The sequence below is a fragment of the Entelurus aequoreus genome, linkage group LG14 (genome assembly GCF_033978785.1).
Source record: "Entelurus aequoreus isolate RoL-2023_Sb linkage group LG14, RoL_Eaeq_v1.1, whole genome shotgun sequence".
Taxonomy (NCBI): domain Eukaryota; kingdom Metazoa; phylum Chordata; class Actinopteri; order Syngnathiformes; family Syngnathidae; genus Entelurus; species Entelurus aequoreus.
This window is the reverse complement of record NC_084744.1, coordinates 49,770,371-49,790,370: the sequence shown is the minus strand read 5'-3', so window position 1 is coordinate 49,790,370 and position 20,000 is coordinate 49,770,371. Positions and strand designations below refer to the sequence as shown.

General features: G+C 38.0%; 2 protein-coding genes across 2 annotated transcripts in view; both read right to left on the bottom strand.

Annotated features, from left to right (window-relative positions):
* Nucleotides 1-5,896, bottom strand: part of LOC133664990 (inositol polyphosphate 5-phosphatase K-like) — a 102,025-nt gene extending 96,129 nt beyond the window's left edge. Inside the window, exon 1 of the mRNA XM_062070104.1 lies at nt 5,320-5,896. The gene's annotated coding sequence lies outside the window, so the exon portion shown is untranslated. The remainder of the gene's footprint in view (nt 1-5,319) is intronic.
* Nucleotides 5,897-10,750: 4,854 nt separating this feature from the next.
* LOC133664992 (phosphatidylinositol transfer protein alpha isoform) overlaps nt 10,751-20,000 on the bottom strand; it is a 43,667-nt gene continuing 34,417 nt past the window's right edge. The window contains exons 10-13 of the mRNA XM_062070110.1: nt 16,802-16,912; nt 16,617-16,739; nt 16,458-16,541; nt 10,751-12,117 (exon numbers count right to left, since the gene is read on the bottom strand). Of these exons, the coding sequence (XP_061926094.1) occupies nt 16,494-16,541; nt 16,617-16,739; nt 16,802-16,912 (282 nt within the window). The 3' untranslated portion in view covers nt 10,751-12,117; nt 16,458-16,493. The remainder of the gene's footprint in view (nt 12,118-16,457; nt 16,542-16,616; nt 16,740-16,801; nt 16,913-20,000) is intronic.

Here is a 20,000-nt window from a genome sequence, read left to right as displayed (position 1 = left end):
CGGTATGATGACGTTTGCGCGTGACGTCACGGATTGTGCGGACATATTGGGACAGCATTGTGGCCAGCTATTAAGTCGTCTGTTTTCATCGCAAAATTCCACAGTATTCTGGACATCTGTGTTGGTGAATCTTTTGCAATTTGTTTAGTAAACAATGAAGACAGCAAAGAAGAAAGCTGTAGGTGTGATCGGTGTATTAGCGGCTGGCTGCAGCAACACAACCAGGAGGACTTTGAGTTGGATACGCGCTACCGTGAGTACGCAGCTTTGGCTTCCAAACATTTGATCGCTTGCCCGTACGTGCGTGCCGCTATGTGCATGTCACATACGTAACTTTGGGGAAATATATGTGCTGTATGAACTTTACGGAGGTGAACGGTACTTTTTGGGCTGTGGGATTGAGTGTGTTGTGCGGATGTTTGAGTTGTATTGGTGGGTTATATGGACGGGAGGGGGGAGGTGTTTGTTATGCGGATTAATTTGTGGCATATTAAATATAGGCCTGGTTGTGTTGTGGCTAATAGAGTATGTATACACTACCGTTCAAAAGTTTGGGGTCACATTGAAATGTCCTTATTTTTGAAGGAAAAGCACTGTACTTTTCAATGAAGATTACTTTAAACTAGTCTTAACTTTAAAGAAATACACTCTATACATTGCTAATGTGGTAAATGACTATTCTAGCTGCAAATGTCTGGTTTTTGGTGCAATATCTACATAGGTGTATAGAGGCCCATTTCCAGAAACTATCACTCCAGTGTTCTAATGGTACAATGTGTTTGCTCATTGGCTCAGAAGGCTAATTGATGATTAGAAAACCCTTGTGCAATTATGTTCACACATCTGAAAACAGTTTAGCTCGTTACAGAAGCTACAAAACTGACCTTCCTTTGAGCAGATTGAGTTTCTGGAGCATCACATTTGTGAGGTCAATTAAACGCTCAAAATGGCCAGAAAAAGAGAACTTTCATCTGAAACTCGACAGTCTATTTTTGTTCTTAGAAATGAAGGCTATTCCACAAAATTGTTTGGGTGACCCCAAACTTTTGAACGGTAGTGTATGTCTTGTGTTTATTTACTGTTTTAGTCATTCCCAGCTGAATATCAGGTCCCACCCGCCTCTCACAGCATCTTCCCTATCTGAATCGCTTCCACTGCCCTCTAATCCTTCACTCTCACTTTCCTCATCCACGAATCTTTCATCCTCGCTCAAATTAATGGGGTAATCGTCACTTTCTCGGTCCGAATCGCTCTCGCTGCTGGTGGCCATGATTGTAAACAATGTGCAGATGTGAGGCGCTCCACAACCAGTGACGTCACGCTACTTCCGGTACAGGCAAGGCTTTTTTATCAGCGACCAAAAGTTGCGAACTTTATCGTCGATGTTCTCTACTAAATCCTTTCAGCAAAAATATGGCAATATCGCGAAATGATCAAGTATGACACATAGAATGGATCTGCAATCCCCGTTTACATAAGAACATTTCCTTTCAGTAGGCCTTTAAGGCTCCAATTATTTCACTTTAAATATTCCACTTTGAAATATTTTTTGCATATTTTGTGTTTTTCATATGATAAAAAAAGGGCCTAAAACAACCAAAAAAAACGTGAAAAATATTTTGAAATTATAATCTACAGATTTAAGGGTTGGAATTTCTTTTTTTTCTTCTTTTTTTTTTTTTTTTATAATTAATGACACTTTTATGAGTGGGACCTTTTTGGATCCCCAATAATTTGTGTGTTTTTTTTAACTCTCATTGCTCAAATCACTTATTTTTGTGTTTTTGTAAATATTTAAGTGTTGAAAGTTAAAAAAGAAAAGAAAGCAAAGACTGTTTTTTTATTTTATTTTTTTTTACAATTTTTACCCTTTTGGATACTCAGGACTTTTAGTGGCATTTTTTAAAAATTCAGTGCTCATTGCTCATTAAATAAAATTTAATTAAAATTAGGGATGTCCCGATCCAGGTTTTTGCACTTCCGATCCGATACCGATGTTGTTTTTGCACTTCCGATCCGATACCGATACTGGCCGAGCATGTATTAAAGTTTAAAGTTACGGGTATTTAGCCTACTTAGTTGTCAGATTCATGTTAAAAACGGTTTTAGTACTCTTGATAACAACTAGCCAGCTGAATTAGGTGAGTTTGAATAATACACAATGGAGATGCTGATGTGCGGAGTTTCAAACACTCTTCATTTTCTAGCAGGGGACTTTTCAAATGATGCTACACATTAGCAGTAATGCTACTTTTTATAGCAACGCTTTTGCCCCACACTTGACAAATTACAGTTGTCTGTTCGACATATTCCCACTTGAAGCCAAACCACCGCCAGACGATGGACCCCCTGCTGTTTTTCTTGGGAATTAATTAATTCTTCCTTCATTATTACCGCTCACACGGCTAAGCTAGCATCACAGCTAACGTTAGCCATGCTGCTACGTCTCTGCAGGGAGGGCGTATACGTATTTGACGTATGACGTGACAGTATGTGACGTGTGTAAAATCGGAGCTTTATTTGTCCATTCTTAACATGTACAAGACACATAAGAACTGAAATTACATTTTCGGCACAGAAGAAGAAGAAACAGGCAACAAAGAAGAAGAAGGTGCGCTTGCTGTCTGTGAGAAGTAGACACAAGAAAGAGTGAGAAGAGCCTGCAGTGTAATGCCAGCAGCTAAAAGCAACTGTGTGAGAACGTATACTCGAATATCACCATATAGTCATTTTCTATATCGCACAGAGACAGCTGACATTTTTACCGGTAACTTTTAATTCACATGGCCGTCTTGACGGTTAGGACACAGACCTGTGGATGTGTTGAAGGTGTGCTGGAAAATGCGGAACGGAAATTAGGGAGCAGCAGAAAAGTGGAATGTATTATTTAAATCTGTGCGTTGGAAAACACGGACCGGAATTTTTTAAAAACTGGATCTGGATCGGCATTTTCCCATGCCTTGCCGATACACATTTTTTGGCAAATATCGGCGGCCGATCCGATCCATATATCGGATCGGGACATCCCTAATTAAAATCAATGTTGTTATAAATTATGGACCTACTTAAGGCTCCAATTACTTCACATTAAATATTACACTTTCAACACTTTTTGGGGGAAAATATTGCATATTTTGTGTTTTTCCCGAAAAACTAAATTTTATGTGATAAAAAGGGCATAAAACAAACTACAAAAAAAAAAAAGTTCTTTTTTGTGTGTGTGTTTTTTGTCAACTGTCATTGCTCAATTACTTATTTTGTGTTTTTGTAAAGATTTAAGTGTTGAAAGTAAAAAAAAAAAAAAAAAAATATGAGTGGGACCTTTTCGGATCCTCAGGAACTTTTGTGGGATTTTTTAAAAAAACTCATTGCTCATAAAATAAAAATGAATCAAATCAATGTTGTTATGAATTGTTGACCTATTTAAGGCTCAAATGACTTCAAATCAAATATTACACTTTTAAACATTTTTGGGGAAAATATTTCATATTTTGTGTTTCCCATATACAAATCCCACTAAAAGTCTTGGGGATCCAAAAAGGTCCCACTCATAAAAGTGTTAAAAATAAGTCATACGTTATTTTTTAAATAATTCTAACCCTTAAACCTCTTGATCAACTTCGGATCTATTGATTATAATTTGTTTATATACAAACCCCGTTTCCATATGAGTTGGGAAATTGTGTTGGATGTAAATATAAACGGAATACAATGATTTGCAAATCATTTTCAACCCATATTCAGTTGAATATGCTACAAAGACAACATATTTGATGTTCAAACTCATAAACTTTTTTTTTTTGCAAACAATCATTAACTTTAGAATTTGATGCCAGCAACACGTGACAAAGAAGTTGGGAAAGGTGGCAATAAATACTGATAAAGTTGAGGAATGCTCATCAAACACTTATTTGGAACATCCCACAGGTGTGCAGGCTAATTGGGAACAGGTGGGTGCCATAATTGGGTATAAAAACAGCTTACCAAAAAATGCTCAGTCTTTCCCAAGAAAGGATGGGGTGAGGTACACCCCTTTGTCCACAACTGCATGAGCAAATAGTCAAACAGTTTAAGAACAACGTTTCTCAAAGTGCAATTGCAAGAAATTTAGGGATTTCAACATCTACGGTCCATAATATCATCAAAAAGTTCAGAGAATCTGGAGAAATCACTCCACGTAAGCGGCATGGCCGGAAACCAACATTGAATGACCGTGACCTTCGATCCCTCAGACGGCACTGTATCAAAAACCGACATCAATCTCTAAAGGATATCACCACATGGGCTCAGGAACACTTCAGAAAACCACTGTCACTAAATACAGTTTGTCGCTACATCTGTAAGTGCAAGTTAAAGCTCTACTATACAAAGCGAAAGCCATTTATCAACAACACCCAGAAACGCCGCCGGCTTCTCTGGGCCCGAGATCATCTAAGATGGACTCATGCAAAGTGGAAAAGTGTTCTGTGGTCTGACGAGTCCACATTTCAAATTGTTTTTGGAAATATTCGACATCGTGTCATCCGGACCAAAGGGGAAGCGAACCATCCAGACTGTAATCGACGCAAAGTTCAAAAGCCAGCATCTGTGATGGTATGGGGGTGTATTAGTGCCCAAGACATGGGTAACTTACACATCTGTGAAGGCACCATTAATGCTGAAAGGTACATACAGGTTTTGGAACAACATATGCTGCCATCTAAGCGCCGTCTTTTTCATGGATGCCCCTGCTTATTTCGGCAAGACAATGCCAAGCCACATTCAGCACGTGTTACAACAGCGTGGCTTCATAAAAAAAGAGTGTGGGTACTTTCCTGGCCCGCCTGCAGTCCAGACCTGTCTCCCATCGAAAATGTGTGGCGCATTATGAAGTGTAAAATACGACAGCGGAGACCCCGGACTGTTGAACGACTGAAGCGCTACATAAAACAAGAATGGGAAAGAATTCCACTTTCAAAGCTTCAACAATTAGTTTCCTCAGTTCCCAATCGTTTATTGAGTGTTGTTCAAAGAAAAGGTGATGTAACACAGTGGTGAACATGCCCTTTCCCAACTACTTTGGCACGTGTTGCAGCCATGAAATTCTAAGTTAGTTATTATTTCCAAAAAAAAACAAAGTTTATGAGCTTGAACATCAAATATCTTGTCTTTGTAGTGCATTCAATTGAATATGGGTTGAAAAGGATTTGCAAATCATTGTATTCCGTTTATATTTACATCTAACACAATTTCCCAACTCATATGGAAACGGGGTTTGTAGATCCAGGACTAACATGTATCATCACAGAGCCAGAACGAGGACCAGCAGTGAGTCCGTACCTGTGTCAGTGTTGTCTTTTGGTGTGTGGAAGAATCTGCAGACTCCTTGTGCACAGATGATGAAGATCTCCAAAGGAGAGTCCGGAGTCTGGATCGGTTTTCCTGCTTTGAGTCCCGTCGCTGACTTTGTTGCTTTTCCTTTTTCTTGTGCTTTTTTGATCTGCTTCGTGTCGTCGGCCGAGTCCTCCCTGCTGGTCTCGCGTCCTTCCTGCTGGTCCTGCATGCAACAACCTGCCGGGATTTACCGTGGATCAACTTCTTATGAGGAATTACGTCATTCATGAATGCAAAGACTTGTTTGTGTCGACATCACACTTTGCTGCCTTTGTACTCGCACATGGACGCACAGCAGGTGTGCATCTATGTCCAACATCTAGGACACCAGGAACTCTTTGGGCCTTTTTCACCTCAAACAAAAGGAAAAAACATGAAGATCATTGCAGCATTGGTCCAAAATAATTCACAGAAGAGCATCGTGTCACATTTAGAGGACCTTTGACAAGTTGTGTGTTTTTTTTCAGCAGGTTTTTAAACCCAGCAAAAAGATCCTGTCATTGATACACGATCTTTGACAAGTTGTGTTATTTTTTCATCAGATTTTTAAACCCAGCAAAAAGATCCTGTCATTGATACACGATCTTTGACAAGTTTTTTGTTTGTTTTTTTTTAGCAGGTTTTTAAACCCCGCAAAAAGATCCTGTCATATATACAAGATCTTTGAAAAAATTGTGTTATTTGTTCAGCAGGTTTTTAAACCCAGCAAAAATATCCTGTCATTGATACAAAATCTTTGACAAGTTGTGTGTTTTTTCAGCAGGTTTTTAAAACTAGCAAAAATATCCTGTCATATATACAAGATCTTTGACAAGTTGTGTTATTTTTTCAGCAGATTTTTAAACCCCGCAAAAAGATCCTGTCATATATACAAGATCTTTGACAAGTTGTGTTATTTGTTCAGCAGGTTTTTAAACCCAGCAAAAATATCCTGTCATATATACAAAATCTTTGACAAGTTGTGTGTTTTTTCAGCAGGTTTTTAAAACTAGCAAAAAGATCCTGTCATATATATAAGATCTTTGACAAGTTGTGTTTTTTCAGCAGGTTTTTAAAACTAGCAAAAATATCCTGTCATATATACAAGATATTTGACAATTTTTTTCAGCAGGTTTTTAAACCCAGCTAAAAAATCCTGTCATATTTAAGAGATCTTTGACAAGTTGTGTTATTTTGCCAGCAGGTTTTTAAACCCAGCTAAAATATCCTGTCATATATACAAGATCTTTGACAAGTTGTGGTATTTTTTATCAGGTTTTTAAACCCAGCAAAAATATCCTGTCATATATACAAGATCTTTGACAAGTTGTGTTATTTTTTTTATCAGGTTTTTAAACCCAGCAAAAAGATCCTGTCATATATACAAGATCTTTGACAAGTTGTGTTATTTTTCCAGCAGGTTTTTCAACCCAGCAAAAAGATCCTGTCATTGATACACGATCTTTGACACGTTTTATTTTTTTCAGCAGGTTTTTAAACCAAGCAAAAAGATCCTGTCATATATACAAGATCTTTGACAAGTTGAGTTATTTGTTCAGCAAGTCTTTAAACCAAGCAAAAAGATCCTGTCATAATTAGAGGATCTTTAAATAGCGTTTTTGGCATAAATCCAAAATAAAAAGTATGAATATAAAAACTGAAATAACAAATTTTTAAGCCTTTTTGGGGTCATTAACGTCTCACAAAAACGCATAGCTGAACTCGTAATCAGGGTTTAAACGTAATCTTTGTCAACCAAAGCCTGATTAATTCACTGCACAACCGTGTGTGTGTGTGTGTGTGTGTGTGTGTGTGCTGAGTCACATATAAAGCACTTCTAATTATTTGTTCCAATTCTAGAGTATAAATAGAAGTACATCATAAAAACATAATAAATTCCTTTTTTTTTTTGCTTAGTTTTTAATTCATGTCGCCAATGTACAGTTTGTGTTATAAGATGACAAAAAAGGCACAAATCCACAATAAACAAACAAAGGGGGGAGAGGGTACAGTGAGAGAGAGAAAAAGTCCAAGAAGAAGCAAGAAAATCGTCTTTGTTTATTTTTTTTTTCCATGTTTGGCGTCTTGGTGGCTCTTAACCGTTTTGTTTCAAGTGATCCTTCCCCTCTTCGCGCAGACTCACAACATCGCTACGACGACATTTACAACTAAAATATGGATTATGTTGGATCTTTTTTTTAAGGGCGGTGTCCTGCCGTGGACGCGCCACAGCGCCTCTTGTGGTGACAAAGGGAAGAATGTCCCGAGAGATGGCGGACAATCAACAGCTTTTTATGAGAGCAGGACGTCGGCTTCCATAAATAAATATATAAACGTATTTTAATGGAAATATATTTCTTGAGTGAAATTACTGCAAAAACTCCACAAACACATTCAAATGTTTTTACTCACGCACAACGATTCGCAAGTAAAACCATATTTTCTTCATTTAAAAAAACTATTGGAAAGTAAAAAAACGTAATGGTTAACTTACAGGTTGAGCTTGTTTCCTCTCTCTTCTGCCTGCCATTTTACTCCCCATCCTGCTTCTTCTTCCTTGTTATTTTTGGCGGGCGGCACAATGCGCACATAACAGTAGCTCTGACTTATATTGACTCAGCAGCACCACCTGTTGTTTATAGTGGGAATTACGTGTGGGTTCCGAAGTGTGGAATATTACTGCTAAAGATTTTGACTTGAAGAAATTATTATTATTGTTTTCCACTTGCGAATCGTTTTATAATTGAAGAACATTTATTTTTTTAATTTGAGAATCGTTTTTTTACTAGCAGAAAATATTTTTTTTACTTGAAGAAAATCGTTTTTACATTTGAACATGTTTTTTTCATTTGAGAATATTTTTACTTAAAGAAAATTGTTTACTTGCGAATCGTTTTATGATTGGATAAAACCTTTTATTTCACTTGCAATTATATTTTTAATGGGAACCTTTTTTTTTAATTGAGAATATTTTTTTCAGTTGAAAAAACTTTTTTTAACTTAAGAATAGTTTTTATTTTGAAAAAAAAACTGTTTTACTTGCAGAAAATAGTTTTTATGCTTACAAATATTTTTTTTAATTGAAGAATGTTTTTTTTTAACGTAAAAAATGTACTTTTATTAAAAAAATGTTTTACTTGAATTGTTTTTTTAATTGAAGCAAATTAATTTTTACTCGCAATCGTTTTTTTAATTGAAAAAAAAAAGTAGTTTTACTTGCGAATCATTTTATACTTGCAGACAATAGTTTTTTGTTCTTTTTTTTAACTTCGGAATTGTTTTTTTAATTGAAGATTTAATTTTTAATTGAAGAAAATTGTTTTTATAATTACAAATAATTTCTTTAATTAATTAACGTAAAAATAATTTTTTTATTAAAACATTTTTTTTACTTGAATTGTTTTTTTAATTGAAACAAATAAATTTTTACTTGGGAATCGTGTTTTTATTGAAAAAAAAGTTGTTGCGAATAATTTTTTACTTGCTGACAATAGTTTTTTGTTCTTTTTTTTTTTACTTCCGAATCTTTTTTTTAAATTGAAGATTAAATTTTAAATTGCAGAAAATTGTTTTTATAGCTGCTAAAAATGATTTCTTTAATTGACGAATGTTTTGTTTTTATGTAAAAAATATTTTTTTATTAAATTTTTTTTTTTTAACTTACTAAGCAAATACATTTTTACTTTATAATCGTTTTTTTATTTAAAAAAATAGTTTTTACTTGTCAATCATTTTTTAATTGCAGACAATAGTTTTTTGTTCTTTTTTTTTTTTTACTTCCGAATCTTATTTTTAATTGAAGATTTTACTTTTAATTAGAGAAATTTGTTTTTATACTTGCGAATCGTTGGGCGTGAGTCAAACCATTTTTGCGTGTTTATGGAGTTTTGGCAGTGATTTCACTCCATAAGTGTGTGTGTGTGTCATGTACTGAGTATATACATTTATAATTCCATATTTTTGCTTGTCAATGTTTCTAGTGTGACAATGCAGGGAATGACGGGAACAAACAGAACAATAAAAGACAAAATTTTAAAAATGAGGGCTAAGGAGACCCCCCATCAACACGTCACGCCATTAAACGCACGCTCATGCACGTACACGCTCATGCACATCACATGACAAACAACAGCAGCACCATGTGACTTTTTGAAGGGCTCATGGAAGTTATTGCTATCATTGGATAAGAACTTTTGTCCACTGAAGGGCGCTGTGTTTCCACCGAGACGTCCGGTTTGGAGCGCTGATAAAACCGTACAGGTGTCCAAGGTGCGGCCCACGGGATGTTTGGTTTGTTTTTATTGGCTATTCCACAAATAAAGTAAGAACATTTGTAATGTAAAGAGATAAAATAATATTAATAACTAGAGATGTGGCGATGGATTGGTTTAATAGAAAAAGTAGTAATACTTTTTTGTGTTTTCATACACAGTATGGAGCCGTTCCACTAAATGAATGATCAACTACTTTCCATTCAAGTACTATTATCACTGGAGGACAAGGCTAAACATGTCACACACTGAGTAAGAGCAAGCAGGAGTAGACAAGAAGCCATTCTAATTGCTAAGCTAGCTGCTAAAAAAAACTTAAAAAAATAAGAAAGTAAGCAGTTATTAACTTGAAATGAGCAATAATAGTTAGAGAGATGATAAAACAACAGTGGTGTATGCGTAAGGGGAAGGCAGATCCATCCACGTATCGGTAATGTCGATACCAAGGGTAGTATCGGTTTTTGATTTTTGTTATTCTTTACAAAGTCTGGGACTAATTTTCTGGACACAAAAGGACTTTGAGGATTTAAAAAAACTAGTCGATGGTAGTTTTTGCTTGTGTTTAGTCATTGCGTACTCCAGTAATCCCTTGTTTATCGCTGTTAATTGGTTCCGGGCCGCAATGTAATGGGAATAACAAGTCATGGATCGAGAATAAAAAATAAAAAGAAAGTTGAAAACTTTTAAATACAGTTTTAAACGTGAATTAACACCCGTAGAGTCATTTAATCCAATATGGCAATGGGGTTAAAATTAAATTTAATTAAATTAAAGATGCTAAATATATGCTAAAATATTTGAAATGAACACAATAACTTCATTATAACCGACAAAGTGACATATCTCATCTCGGCGTGGCGAAGTTGGTAGAGTGGCTGTGCCGGCAATCGGAGTGTTGCTGGTTACTGGGGTTCAATCCCCACCTTCTACCTTCCTAGTCACGTCCGTTGTGTCCTTGGGCAAGACACTTCACCCTTTGCCTCTGATGGCTGCTGGTTAGCGCCTTGCATGGCAGCTCCCGCCATCAGTGTGTGAATGTGTGTGTGAATGGGTAAATGTGGAAATACTGTCAAAGCGCTTTGAGTACCTTGAAGGTAGAAAAGCGCTATACAAGTATAACCCATTTATCATTTATATTATCATTTATTAAATTATCGTTATATTTTGAAGGGCCAATAAAAAAACAAAGCTGTGGGCTGAACGTGGCTCCTGCCCCGCGACCAATCAACACACTGCACGCCTAGCTCCGCCCCCTTTTCACTGCGCTTGCTACCAAAAGTGGTACCAAAAGTGGTACCCTCAGTCAGTGGAAACCAGGCTGAAGGTTTTTAATTGATGAACGTTGTCGTTTTTCTTGTCGGTCATTCCTCGCTTTTTAATTACCTCCCGTCAACACACACACACACACAAACACACATACGCGCGCGCACACACACACTAACACATACACACTCCACAAGGCAAACACGATGTGACACAAAAGGAACTAAAATACCGACTATGAAGGTTAGTTTGTGTCTTTATCACAAAACATTTTTTTTACACTAAATTTATGTAACTGATTTTTTTATTTATTTTGTTTTACTTTTACTTATGCTGACAATTTTATTGATAAACAAAATTCTGAGTAAAATCTGTGTTTTTGAAAATTCAGTTCGTCAAAATATAGTTTTTTATATTTTATTGTGTAAAAATATGAGTGTATAAAATTCAGTGCAAAAACATTTCAGTGTATAAAAATTCAGTGTCCAAAAAATAATGCAGAATATGCTCGCACTGAATTTGTGTACAATTAAGTTTTTTACAGTTATTTTTGTATTCTGAATTTTTTACACTGAATTTTTATACAGTAATTTTTATACAGTGAATGTTTTTCCAATTAATTTTTAGACAATTATTTTTTTTTACACAAATAATTGCTTAACTTTTAATTATTTTTGAATGAAAATGTCAGCTTAAATTAAATGCGAAAAGTTCAGTTACATAAATTTCAGGGTCAACATTTTTTTTTTCCGGAATAAAGAAACAAATTAACCTCCGTAGACGACGTTATGAAATAGGAATTAAAAAAAAAAAGAAAAACACGGCGGAGAAACAATTTGAGGAAGAACAAATAAAAAGTCCACGAATAAACTCAAAATAATTTTAAAAACCCTTTTAACATATATATGTATATATATATATATATATTTATATTTATATGTACAGTATATATAAATACTGCATTATTCAATACAATGACTTACTGTGTTTGTTTATGTACAAGATTGTAATATTCATGAAATCCTACATTGCTGACAGACATGACTAACCGATCAATCAATCATTCAATCAATCAATCAATGGACCTATGGGGGGGAAGGGGTGTTCTATTGGGCGCCTCCGTGCAGCCAATGGAGACGAAAAACACATTTTGTCCACGTCCTGAAAAGTACAGAGGAAGTGTCGTGTTGGAAAGAAAGGACGTGAATCCGCTGGTGTCTCCGAGTCGCGTCTGAAAAACATCAGAAGAAAACATTACCGCCAAAATAAAAGCTCGACTATGATGCGAAATTTACTTTTTTTTTTTTTAAACGCTGAAGGGGTACTAACAAACCAGTAACGATACGTGTTCATGGACAGCAAACCAGACAAAAATCATCATCTAATTTATTATTCATGACGTCATGAAGTACAAACCCCAAAACCAGTGAAGTTGGCCCGTAAATAAAAAACAGAACACAATAATTTGCAAATCCTTTTCAACTTATATTCAATTGAATAGACTGCAAAGACAAGATATTTAACATTCGAACTGGAAAACTTTGTTATTTTTTGCAAATATTAACATTTGAAATTTGATGCCTGCAACATGTTTAAAAAAAGCTGGCACAAGTGGCAAAAAAGACTGAGAAAGTAGAGGAATGCTCATCAAACATTTATTTGGAACATCCCACAGGGAAACAGGCAAATTGGGAACAGGTGGGTGCCATGATTGGGTATAAAAGCAGCTTCCATGAAATGCTCAGTCATTCACAAACAAGGATGGGGCGAGGGTCACCACTTTGTAAACAAATGCGTGAGAAAATTGTCCAACAGTTTAAGAACAACATTTCTCAACGAACAATTGCAAGGAATTCAAGGATTTCACCATCTACGGTCCGTAATATCATCAAAAGGTTCAGAGAATCTGTAGAAATCACCGCAAGGCCGAAAATCAACATTGAATGCCTGTGACATTTGGATCCCTCAGGCGGTACTGCATCAAAAAGAGACATCAGTGTGTAAAGGATATCACCACATGGGCTCAGGAACACTTCAGAAACCCACTGTCAGTAACTACAGTTGGTCGCTACATCTGTAAGTGCAAGTTAAAACTCTACAATGCAAAGTGAAAGCCATTTATCAACAACACCCAGAAACGCCGCCGGCTTCGCTGGGCCCGAGCTCATCTAAGATGGACTGATGCAAAGTGGAAAAGTGTTCCGTGGTCTGACGAGTCCACATTTCAAATTGTTTTTGGAAACTGTGGACGCCGTGTCCTCCGGAACAAAGAGGAAAAGAACCACCATTGTTATAGGTGCAAAGTTGAAAAGCCAGCATCTGTGATGGTATGGGGGTGTATTAGTGCCCAAGACATCTGTGAAGGCACCATTAATGCTGAAAGGTACATACAGGTTTTGGAGCAACATATGTTGCCATCCAAGCAACGTTATCATGGACGCCCCTGCTTATTTCAGCAAGACATGCCAAGCCACGTGTTACAACAACGTGGCTTCATAGTAAAAGAGTGCGGGTACTAGACTGGCCTGCCTGTAGTCCAGACCTGTCTCCCATTGAAAATGTGTGGTGCATTATGAAGCCTAATATACCACAATGGAGACCCCGGACTGTTGAACAACTTAAGCTGTACATCAAGCAAGAATGGCAAATAATTCCACCTGAAAAGCTTCAAAAATTGCAATGTGTTGATGCCATTAAACTGTAAGTTAATGATTATTTGAAAAATAAAAAATAAAAATAAGTTTCTCAGTTCCAACATTAAGTATCTTGTCTTTGCAGTCTATTCAATTGAATATAAGTTTAAATAGATTTGCAAATCATTGTATTCTGTTTTTATTTACGAATTAGAAAACGTGCCAACTTCACTGGGTTTGGGTTTAGTAAAAACCTCTTGACACATAAGAAATTCTGGAAAATGCAAAGGGCTTTGATTACTTTCCTAATGCGCTGTACGCAAATTTCTTAAAAAAGATCTTAGCAAGGACACTGCATCTAAAGCCTCATATTGATAAGAATATCTGTGAGGACGTCTATTAATTCATCAATGCCAGGGGTGACAAATGTAAGGCCCGATGGCCGGATCAGGCCCGCGAACAGGTTTTATCTGGGCCCGTGGGATGAGTTTGCTAAGTATAAACATTAACCTGAAATTTTAGAATGGAAGAAACTGCTGTTCTAAATGTGTCCACTAGATGTCGCAATAGCATGTCTTTGTATATTTGTAGATGATGCTACATATGTACAAAATAAACCACAAGATGTTAGTCGAGGAAAATGATCAAAATACATAAATAACATCCTGTAATTTGATTTTGATCCTCGATAGATTGAAAATTAACACCAATGAGTTGACTGATGAACATTATCACATAATTTATTCAGAAAATATAAATAACGACAAATAAAGGTAGAATACTATTAACCGCAACATGTAAGTGTAAAAAAACCTCAACAACATTATGATTTGTACATTTTCAGAATGTGCTTGTTCTATTTTTAAACAAAGAAAACAATCTGAAGTTGTCTTTCTTTTTAAGTTATCGTGCCGTGAGTAGATTTTCCTCCATGTGGCCCCCCATCTAAAATGAGTTTGACACCCCTGATCTAGGCGATCATTTTGCCACTTATTGCTGTCAAAACGTGTTTTTGTGAGGCCTTTCTTGGCCACGTCAGGCGGACAGCAGCAGCAGGTATACGGCTGCTACTGCAAGTAGCTCTCCTGTGTTTTATTAATAAATTGAGTAATTGAACAAGAGGTAAAATTGTTTGTATCCTTTGTGATATGCTAGCATGTTTAGAGTTAAAAGATTTCAAACAATTTTATTTAATTGTATTTTCAATATGATATGCGTATTTATAAGGGGGGCGTGCCAAGCTAGGCACACGTCTGCGGCTGATTTCAAGTTGATTGCGATGTAACAAAGAAATCTGCTCGGCTTTGTGCGCGCGCACACTTTTATACATCTGAATTTTTGCTGCCGTACGAAGTTTTTCTGGATTTTCACATACACCTGTTTCACGCAACTCTAGTTACATGAGGCCCCTGGTGTGGGACGTTGGAGCGATACATTTGATGATTTTAGTTTTCATCGGCGAATAGGCTAACCTAGCCCAATGTTAAAATGAAATGTTAGCATGTAGCTCACATAGCTATGCTAGTGTTGTTATCTAGCATGATTTTAAAATGTAATGTAGCTCACAAAACTATGCTAGTGTTGCTAATCTAGCGTAATACTAAAATGGAATGTTAGTATGTAGCTCACATAACTATGCTAGTATTGCTAAGCTATCATTATGTTAAACTGTAATGTTAGCATGTAGCTCACATAGCTATGCTAATGTCGCTACCGAGCATGATGTTAAACTGTAACGTTATCATGTAGCTTACATAGCTATGTTAGTGCTGCTATCCTAGCATTATGTTGAAATGTAATGTTAGCATGTAGCTCACATAGCTATGCTTGTGTCGCTACCGAGCATGACGTTAAAATGTAATGTTAGCATGTAGCTCACATAGCTATGCTAGTGTCGCTACCAAACATGATGTTAAAATGTAATGTTAGCATGAAGCTTACAAAGCTATGCTAGTGTTGCTAACCTAGCATGATGTTAAAATGTAATGTTAGCATGTAGCCCGCATAACCATGCTAGTGTTGTTAACCTATCATTATGTTAAACTGTAATGTTAGCATGTAGCTCACATAGCTATGCTAGTGTCGCTACCGAGCATGATATTAAAATGTAATGTTAGCATGAAGCGCTCAAAGCTATGCTAGTGTTGCTAACCTAACATGATGTTAAAATGTAATGTTAGCATGTAGCCCGCATAGTTATGCTAGTGTCGCTACCGAGCATGATGTTAAAATGTAATATTAGTATGTAGCTCACATAGCTATGCTAGTGTTGTTAACCTATCATTATGTTAAACTGTAATGTTAGCATGTAGCTCACATAGCTATGCTAGTGTCGCTACCGAGCATGATGTTAAAATGTAATGTTAGCATGAAGCGCTCAAAGCTATGCTAGTGTTGCTAACCTAGCATAATGTTAAAATGTAATTTTAGCATGTAGCTCACATAGCTATGCTAGTGTCGCTACCGAGCATGATATTAAAATGTAATGTTAGCATGAAGCGCTCAAAGCTATGCTAGTGTTGCTAACCTAGCATAATGTTAAAATGTAATTTTAGCATGTAGCTCACATAGCTATGGTAGTGTCGCTACCGAGCATGATGTTAAAATGTAATGTTAGCATGAAGCGCTCAAAGCTATGCTAGTGTTGCTAACCTAGCATAATGTTAAAATGTAATTTTAGCATGAAGCTCACATAGCTATGCTAGTGTCGCTATCGAGCATGATGTTAAAGTGTAATGTTAGCATGAAGCGCACATAGCTATGCTAGTGTTGCTAACCTAGCATGATGTTAAAATGTAATGTTAGCTATGCTAGTGTTGCTAATCTGGCATGATGTTTAAATATAATTTTAGCATGTAGCACACATACCTATGCTAGTGTTGCTAACCTAACATGATGTTAAAATGTAATGTTAGCTATGCTAGTGTTCTTGTCCTACCTGATGAGCAGCAGCATTCACAGTCTAGAGCCAACCTCAGTCCTCTAGCGCCACCATGCCTTTGACCGGGTCCTTCACTCTCATCTGTGAGCACAACACAACACAAACCGGTTAAAAACCGCGGGACCAATTCCCGCTGACCCGGTCTCCTTCCGTCACCTCGTCCAGCTCCTTGCGCGTCTCCTCCTCCATGCGGCGGATGTCCTCCATGTTCAAGTCGATCCACTTGTCGATCCAGCAGAACAGCTGACGGTGGAAGTTGGTGAACAAACGCTTCTCTTGCTGCCGAGAGACAGGAAGTCATGTCACATCTGCTCCAGTGGGGGGCGCTGAGGTCCACAAACCTTCTGTATGAAGTTCTCCACTTTGTTCTGGAGGCCCCACCACTTGAACTTGACCGTGACCAGCTTGTAGGCACACATGTGTGGGCAGTCCTTCTTGTTGGGGAGCTCCTTCTGCAGGAACATGGACGCTCGTTAGCAATACACTATATTGCCAAAAGTATTTGGCCACCCATCCAAATGATCAGAATCAGGTGTCCTAATCACTTGGGTGTATAAAATCAAGCGTGTCCTGGGCATGACGTTAAAGTGCATCCGGCAGTGGAGGCTCCTCTATGGGGTCTTGGGGCACTAGCAGGTTAACCCCTTTACTGCTGTTACCCCAGGTGGCCCTTGGCAAAGGCCTAGTACCTGACTGCCCCCTAGCCAGGGATACGGTGAAGACCTCAACGGCGGAAGACGGTAGATTTAAGAACTACCACAACGGCTGCGATGGCGGCAGAAGGCTGCAGCAGAAAAGGGTCCCCAGTCGTCTTGGACTCCGCGCCACAGGACCCTGACCCGATTCTGTCAGCAAAGGCCTAGTACCTGACTGCCCCCTAGCCAGCGATACGGTGAAGACCTCAACGGCGGAGCAGGGCGGAAGACGGTAGATTTAAGAACTACCACAACGGCTGCGATGGCGGCAGAAGGCTGCAGCAGAAAAGGGTCCCCCAGTCGTCTTGGACTCCGCGCCACTGGACCCTGACCCGATTCTGTCAGCAAAGGCCTAGTACCTGACTGCCCCCTAGCCAGCGATACGGTGAAGACCTCAACGGCGGAGCAGGGCGGAAGACGGTAGATTTAAGAACTACCACAACGGCTGTGATGGCGGAAGAAGGCTGCAGCAGAAAAGGGTCCCCAGTCGTCTTGGACTCCGCGCCACAGGACCCTGACCCGATTCTGTCAGCAAAGGCCTAGTACCTGACTGCCCCCTAGCCAGCGATACGGTGAAGACCTCAACGGCGGAGCAGGGCGGAAGACGGTAGATTTAAGAACTACCACAATGGCTGCGATGGCGGCAGAAGGCTGCAGCTGAAAAGGGTCCCCAGTCATCTTGGACTCCGCGCCACTGGACCCTGACCCGATTCTGTCAGCAAAGCCCTAGTACCTGACTGCCCCCTAGCCAGCGATACGGTGAAGACCTCAAAGGCGGAGCAGGGCGGAAGACGGTAGATTTAAGAACTACCACAACGGCTGCGATGGCGGCAGAAGGCTGCAGCAGAAAAGGGTCCCCAGTCGTCTTGGACTCCGCGCCACTGGACCCTGACCCGATTCTGTCAAGGATCGTGTGGTGACTGTCTGTGCACCAGTTAAACAAAGTCACGCACATGCATCCTCCATAAAGGGATACACCCCTACCAGGAGGATCGTCATACTCGTTCGAGTGACCGCCGATGATGAAAATCGAGCACTTAGGCATGGGGACTGTTTCTACAAACATTTGTGAAAGAATGGGCCGCTCTCAGTGATTTCCAGCGTGGAACTGTCATAGGATGCCACCTGTGCAACAAATCCAGTCGTGAAATTTCCTTGCTCCTAAATATTCCAAAGTCAACTTTATTATAAGAAAATGGAAGAGTTTGGGAACAACAGCAACTCAGCCACGAAGTGGTAGGCCACGTAAACTGACAGAGAGGGGTCAGCGGAGGAATTATGGTGTGGGGTTGTTTTTCAGGAGTTGGGCTTAACCTCTTAGTTCCAGTGAAAGGAACTTTGAATGTTCCAGGATACCAAAACATTTTGGACAATTCCATGTGGGAACAGTTTGGAGCGGGCCCCTTCCTCTTCCAACATGACTGTGCACCAGTGCACAAAGCAAGGTCCATAAAGACATGTATGACAGAGTCTGGTGTGGATGAACTTGACTGGCCTGCACAGAGTCCTGACCTGAACCCGATAGAACACCTTTGGGATGAATTAGAACAAAGACTGAGAGCCAGGCCTTCTCGACCAACATCAGCGTGTGACCTCACCAATGCGCTTTTGGAAGAATGGTGGGAAATTATTCAAATTAATTAAATATATCCTTAAGGCTTAGGTGCTCTTTGTTTGTTGCGCATCATATATTCACAAATAAAAATATATAAATAAATATAGTTTTTAATAATAAATATTGTTTTACATAATATTTCATATAGTAAAATAATTACATTTAAAATAACTAACAAGTCTGCTTAGGGCAAATGTTCTTTTTTGTTTATAGTTGCACATCATATATTCATAAATAATCCATCCATTTTCTACCGCTTATTCCCTTCGGTGTCGCGGGGGGCGCTGGAGCCTATCTCAGCTACAATCGGGCGGAAGGCAGTGCACACCCTGGACAAGTCGCCACCTCATCGCAGTATAATAATATATAAATTAAATATATTTTAAAATAATTGTTATTGTTTTATATGATATTTCACATAGTTAAAATAATACAGTTTAAAATAAAATAAAAAATCTATTTAAGGCTTCGGTGCTCCTTGTTTCAAATGTCCTTTTTTATATATACTGTAGTTGCACATCATAAATAAAAATATATAAATTTAATATTATTTTGTAGCCCTGCGATGAAGTGGAGACTTGTCCAGGGTGTACCCTGCCTTCCGCCAGATTATATCTGATATAGGCTCGAGCACCCCCCGCCACCCCGAAGGGAATAAGCGGTAGAAAATGGATGGATGGGTGGGAAATTCCTATAAACACACTCTGCAACCTTGTGGACAGCCTTCTCACACTGCAAAAACTAAAATCTAAGTAAGATTAAATATCTCAAATAGGGGTGATATTTGCTTATTTTCTGTCTGATAAGATAATTCTTCTCACTAAGCAGATTTTATGTTAGAGTGTTTTACTTGTTTTAAGGGTTTTGGTCCTAAATGATCTCAGTAAGATATTACAGCTTGTTGCTGAGATTTGATGACCTATAATGAGTAAAACATGCTTGAAACTAGAATATCAACTGTTGCAAAGCTGTGTCATCAACACTCACAAGTATAAAACGACTTTTTTAAAGTAATAATTTCTCACGTTAAGCATGAAAAAAAAAATCATGATGCCGAGCGCATATCACTATGTCAAGATAATGGCACTAGCATTTACTTAATTTAAGAATATTTTTCAACATATTGAGCAAAAATGTCTCTTTTTTCTTCTTCCAAGAAAAGTGCACTTGTTATTAGTGAGAATATACTTATTTTAATGTATTTTTGGGTTCATTGAGGTTAGCTAATTT